This window comes from Notothenia coriiceps, unplaced genomic scaffold, assembly GCF_000735185.1.
Source record: "Notothenia coriiceps isolate Sejong01 unplaced genomic scaffold, NC01 NC01_scaffold00020918, whole genome shotgun sequence".
NCBI classification, from domain to species: domain Eukaryota; kingdom Metazoa; phylum Chordata; class Actinopteri; order Perciformes; family Nototheniidae; genus Notothenia; species Notothenia coriiceps.
Window position 1 is genome coordinate 202,982 of NW_011353619.1, and position 6,693 is coordinate 209,674.

Here is a 6,693-nt window from a genome sequence, read left to right on the forward strand (position 1 = left end):
GGGAGCTATCCCCTTTTATTAATGACATTACCAACTAGAGAGTATAACCGCTAAGGAACGTTCTATGTGACTAGATGGTTTAATATAAAGCATTAGTCTATTCTGCAAACGTATAGGTTTGTTTTTCATCAGGTGACTGGCCTTGCACTTTAAGAACATATCAATATTTAATAATAAGCTGCATAACTGCATTAAAACACAATCCATTAAGGTTTTCATTTTTTATTAAGATTATACATTTTTAACAAATACTTTCTGCAACAGTTTTACCCGGTGATATACAATTTAGTAAGCACAAAAATACAATAACAACAAAATATGTAGAGAATGGCTGAATACTCTCTTTATTTTGGTACACATAGTGCTCTCATAAAGCTAATGCGTGGATCCTCAGGTTATGGCTAAATCAGGAGTTTGCCTTTTTAAAACAAAAGGACTCATTCTTTACAAAACAAATACAAATAAAACCAAGACGTGTTGGAGTTATGCATCGCTGTGAAGGCTTGGGAGTGGAGGTGATCACCAATAGCCCAGAAAGTGTTACAGTATGTTAATGTGAAGTGATATGATGTACATCTGAAGTGTTTCGGAGGGAACAAAGTGTTTCACATGACAACAAACTGCTCACAATGTGCAAGGTCCATCTCAAACATTTCCCTAAAGGATCCTCAGGAGAGACATTCACTCAATCTTCTTTCATTTAATGACAATAGCTAGCAGTGGTGTGCATCTGATTTAAGGCAAAGGAAGTCAATCCATTCGATCAGTCACAAAGTGTTTTCAGAAGATGTGTGTGTCCCTTTCTGACAACAGGAGAGCCTGGACATGATGTGGCCTAAAGTCTCTGCCGGGGCCACAACTATTGTCATTAAAATGCTCCATTTTTTTTTAAATAGCTTTTTCTTTTTTCCTGTAAAAATAAAGTTGACCTTAAAGGGGAGACCGGGCACTCTTGTAACGCTCCAAACTGAAGTCACCAGGACACACCAGTGAACCCCTCACATATATGTTATTGAGTTTTCAAGACAAAAGGTGTGCTTTGAGGTATAACTCCTGATACGTGTATCTTCTGTATATTTAGAATCACTGTCTTTGTTACAAGTATGTGAAAGCTACGGAGGTTAGCATGTTTTAGCATTTCACAGAGAGGCTGGTTGTAATGCATGCTGGAAGAGACTAAATATTCAATATTAGTTCAAACATTAGTGTTTAAATACTATGTTTCTGAAGTAACACTTAAGCCAGTTGTGATATTTGACACTTTCTGTGATTAAGGTTGATGGATAAACCTGTCACAGTTAAATGTCTAAACTGAAAAGTGAATTTTTTTGCAGCATTACAACTTACCTCCCTGGGACTCTATATGTCACAATTATTGCACACATTCTGTAAAAACACTGATTTCAACAAATACATATTCTGCAGCACACCTTTCACTGTTGGCACACACAGGGGGTTGAGAAGAGTTGATTGGCAACGTTCCACTAAGGTTTCTGTTTACATAATGTAATGTACAAAAACACCAACATTTGTTGAAAATGTAACTACGGAAAAGTTCCACACATTACATTTTGACATGATATACAACCCTCTCTAGAGAACCATATGGGAACGTTACTTTGTTTGGGAGCCTTCTCCTCATGATGGTCCCCAACAATAGCTCACAGCACTGGTTGTAGTTAAACACTTTAGTGGAAAACATTTACACCTGACCCCGGTCTCTCCTAATATACAGGTTTTGGATTTAAAACGCCACAATAGCTCGTGTCCACGCCCCCAGGCTGGCCAGGACCTGTTTGCTACAAATCTGCTCCAAGTCCGACTGTCTGCTGAGCAGCCCCGAGAACCCCGAGCCGAAGATGGAGATCAGGTTGGAGATGTTGGAAGTGTCTGTGTAGTCTATGTTGGAGTAGCAGCAGTCCTCGCGTTTCGCCCGTTTCCTCGCCGCTGTAAAATCTGAAACGTCCTCCACATCAGAGACACAGCAGCTGAACTCCACCTTCCGTTTCCTCGCCGGAGACCGCGCGCCCTGTCCGCATTGGAGCGCGTCGCAGCAGCAGCAGTCCTGATGGAGGTATCCGTTCTCCACCGTGGTCACCACATGCGTGTCCAAGTCCAGCACTGTGGTCTTGTTGCAGTGCGAGCTGCTGCTGCTGTTGTTGGCGGTGAACTGGTCACAGTGTGGCACGGGCGAAGGCTCCATGCAGCAGCTCCGGTAGTAGCAGGGATCCGGTTCCTTGCTGCCGTCATCGAGAGGAGAGCAGCCGAAAATAGCGCTTGATGTCCGGGCGTGCGCCGCTGCCTGCTCCTCATCCTCCGCGTCCTCTGCGTCCAGATCCAGAGGGTTGAGCTCCTGGATCTCGTTGCAGACTGTCATCACCTCCTCGTACTGCTGCATGCGATAGATCTCCGCGTATTTCTCCTTGATGTAGACCTGCCTGGCGTTCCGCAGAACATAGGAGACCAGCAGGTTTTTGTGCAGCTTGATGCCCCCTCTCTGCGTCCTGGAGTTGTGGATCTTCATTAAGGAAATGGAGATGAGGCTTTGCGCGTCCGCTGCGCATTCCATGGTGCTGATCATTATGATGTTCCCCCAGTCCACCTCCAGCTCCTCACCGGGAGAACTAACCCAAAGCTCGGCTATCTCAAAGGGAGTCGTTCTGCTGGTGGAGAAAGGTTCAAGTGAGCTCTGTGGAGAAGCATTGGACACAATGATCCGCCTCTCCCTGAACGCAGCAATCAGTCGCAGATGGCCTGAAACCAGAATACATTTTATACCCAAGACAGAAGTCCCGCCCTCGCCAGGAATAGCCAATCAGCTGCCTTGGATCTGTTGAGTGACAGAATGGCGCGCTGGAAACATGTCGCTCTCGACCAATCAGCGTCAGGCGGTTCCTGTGTACTATTCAAATTCCACCAGGTTGTCTAACAGGAATGCCCTCATTTCAGCTGCCCCGGAGCTGGGATTCCCAGAAAACCAGTTAGGTTTCCAGGTAAAATAAACGAGATGAACACAAAACAAAAAAACGATATGCATAGAGTAACCAGAGTTTATTTGAAAGAAAAATTAGGCGATTTAATACATCCAAAACCCATGCAATTGATCCACAAATATTATTTACAAGCTAATAAAACATTTGTATTTTGGAATAAGGCCTTCAAATGTTTTATTTGGCCCAAGTTTCTTAAAAACAGCTGAGAGCAGACTGTGAGAATATGTCTTCTTTTGTAGCTTTCACTCATGGCTCACTTACCTGTTTGTTTAAAGGGTCAGTTAATCTCTCTCTCTCTCTCTCTCTCTCTCTCTCTCTCTCTCTCTCTCTCTCTCTCTCTCTCTCTCTCTCTCTCTCTCTCTCTCTCTCTCTCTCTCTCTCTCTCTCTCTCTCTCTCTCTCTCACACACACACACACACACAGACAGACAGACAGACAGACAGACAGACAGACAGACAGACAGACAGACAGACAGACACACACACACACACACACACACACACACACACACACACACACACACACACACACACACACACACACACACACACACACACACACACACACACACTTGGGTCCTGGTTCTGAGTTAAGTGTCTCTGAGATTTTTGTTGCTCATGAAGAAATTCAAATTCACTTTTGGTGCTCACATTATTGAAAATAAATGTAATTTACATAAACAATGAAGCAATGTCTCCAGACACATTGTCCTGTTACTATGGATAACTCACACATCTTACTGTTTTAAAATAAGCAAAATAAAATAAGGCTTCAGTCACCAAAGCCTGTCCAACACCATTTACCAAAAATACCTTCCCACCAAAAGTTCTTGAAATCTAATGTCAGTATGCAAGTCTGTGTTTCTACTGAGCCTCATGGTGGCAGTTTGTGGAAGAAGTTACAATAATTGATATTTAAACGTGAATTGATCGCTTCCAGTGACACAACACACAGATAATTATTACCCACATGCTGTTCTTAGGGCCCACAACGTTTTTGTCTCCCTCAGGGCTGTCTGCAGGCAGCTGGTTAACAGAAACTCTGCATGCTCCGCACCAAACTGCACAAAGACACTGGCTGTCTGACACATTTAGCCACTGAACGAGAGGGAATATCAGAACCACAGATACTGAACCAGAAATGCCTCTGAAAATGATGTCATCTTAGTGGCACAACACAGTTATAACACACAGGAGGATGCATTACTCAGTAAAGAGCTGCTGTTCCTGGGTTAGGGTCATCCTCCTGAATTTTGGCATTCACAACTAAATGGTTACAAAACTGCAATCAGTTTCAATAACTGGGAGGAGTACACAGAATGGGATTTGTGAAGGCAGCAGCAGGGGGGCATCGTGTACCTCAACACAGGAGAGTGAATATTGGATAAGGCAAACGGTTTCTCTTGTGCACCTCTGTAAATAGAGAACTGTTGGCAAACACATCTTCAATATCCTCTACAAACTCACATATTTAATTGTACATAGCTTCGCTGGGCTGCTCCAAGTGGCCATCCAGAGTCATTCATGCATATTTAAATAGCCTGTATTCCAGATGATAATGTTTCATCAGTGGTGAGACGCTCTAAACACACTGCACCCTCTTGATGACGGCGGGCAGTAGACCCAAACTCTCTGCTTCAAAACAAGACAACAGATCAATGTTTTGTTACAAAAGATTGAGCTGGAAGGTCACAGTGGGTCTCCAGCATCAACAAGGATTAGTTTTATCACAGTAGGCTGACATCATAGTGATTTATTGAACATAATAGGAACATTTAAAGGTGGGGTAGGTAAGTTTGAGAAACCGGCTCGAGATACACTTTTTGTTATATTCCATACACTTTTTGTTATATTCCATGGAATGCTCTTAACATCCCGATACCAATGAATATCTTAAAGGTGACCTATCATGGAAAATGCACTTTTGTACGTCTTTTATACATGAATATGTGTCCCCGGTGTTCCAGGGAACTCACCAAGTGTCAGAAAACACAACCCTCTCTATTTCCCTCCATCCCCAAATCTCTTAAAAAGGGGCTGCAACGGATCTGATACAGACTGATCCAGATTTGAACACTTCTATCTCGTCACAGAAGTGGCGCTACGGCTATTGGGCCAACTCCACCAATCATGAGGAGACAGCCACGGACATTGCCGTTGGAAAGCGCTGGAGACGCTGTAGTATTTCCAACGGCAATGTCCGTGGCTGTCTCCTCATGATTGGTGGAGTTGGCCCAATAGCCGTAGCGCCACTTCTGTGACGANGCTGTGGAGAAGAACGTGTTGCCCACATTCTGTTACTGAGTTTAGGCTAGTTAGCTAGCAGGTTTATTGTTTTGGGTGCAGTCGCTGTTCAAATAAATGTTGAAAGAAAAAGTAAATCTGTTCATATGGGTGTTGAGAGATGTATCCATAGATTTAGTCCCTAATTTTGCTCTCAAAGTGCACCAGATTGATGCATTTAACTTCAACATTTAAAAAACAAAAATTCCCGGACCCCTTGCCCCCGGACCCCCCTAGACGAGGTGAGGTCCACCACCTGCCCACACCCTCTGTTAAATTGTCTCACCCACATTGAGGATGCTTCCTACGCCCATGTTTAATTCCATGTGTCAAGTCAGGCAAATTGGGTCCAAATGTTATTGCATCAATGATCTGTTAACATTAAAATCACTAAATATATGCTGTAACTATTTTGCTCTAAGCAACTCAAGGGCTCAGGTAATGTGATTACTATATGAATAATGTTCCAAAATAAATAACATTAAATGCATAGGTTTTTTTGTTAAGTTACATACTTTCGTCACCGGCCAGCCGATACATGCCACGCATTAAGTGGGCCTGTCTGTCAATGAATCCCCGGGCCACTTTTTCCCCCCAGTCCGCCCCTGCTAACAGTACATGGAGGTCATGCATGTTGATTTTGTGGGATAAACACGAATGACAGGGCACTCATTTCCCTAGATATAGCTACAATCAGACTCGTTGCTGAATGTGTGAGGTGATTTTGTACAAGTCCTCTGTGAATCAGCCACATTAAAGGTGAGTGTTGTTCTTCCTCCTGAAGTCCTGCTAGACTCATCAGTTATCCTCCAGGATGTCTGCCATCCCTCGCTCCCTCCTGTTTGTTTTCAGACAAATCTCAGCGTGGGCGCGTCTGTCTGACACAAAAGTAAAAAACACATCTTTCATGTCTAAATAAATCTGACAAAGAAATGCTTTATGAGCTGCCACCTGAAGGCAGTCCTAAAAATCGGCGGTGAGCAAAGTGGCCGTAACGTTTAATCCAATTGGCTTCCTAACCATTTTAGCAGATGCTGGGCTGCAATATGAAAGTTACTCACCCACTCACTGCGGCACCGTTATATCACCGTGTCCTGTTATTCTTTATGGCTTCCATAGGCACTAAAGAGGAGAGAAGTTATTTTCTTTTCATTACTTCTCTCTCTTGGGGGACTCGGAGACTTGTTCCAGCTCTTCCCCTTCACTCCAGAAATTCTTTTCAATTAAAGGCCTATCCTAGCAGATGGTGGAGACATTAGGCGTGTTGATGTGCCGCCATTTCATTTACCAGGCAATAAATCTTGAGGCACCTTAATGCCTAAAGTCCTTCGCTCTCTCAATCACTCGCGTATTGTCTTTGCCACGGATCAATTAAAAGGATGAGGGCTAAAAAAAGGGCACCATTTGTGCAGTGGACG

The 6,693-nt window shown here is 43.7% G+C and overlaps 1 protein-coding gene across 1 annotated transcript; it reads right to left on the reverse strand.

Moving 5' to 3' along the window:
- Positions 1-206: 206 nt before the first annotated feature.
- ier5l (immediate early response 5-like) lies at positions 207-2,741 on the reverse strand. The gene has a single exon (XM_010779879.1). It carries the CDS (start codon positions 2,579-2,581, stop codon positions 1,745-1,747), a length of 837 nt encoding a protein of 278 aa, XP_010778181.1. The 5' UTR covers positions 2,582-2,741; the 3' UTR covers positions 207-1,744.
- Between the last annotated feature and the right edge of the window lie 3,952 nt (positions 2,742-6,693).

Excerpts from the sequence above, each read along its gene's own strand:
- ier5l (XM_010779879.1), bottom strand. The coding sequence starts at position 2,581 with ATGATCAGCACCATGGAATGCGCAGCGGACGCGCAAAGCCTCATCTCC.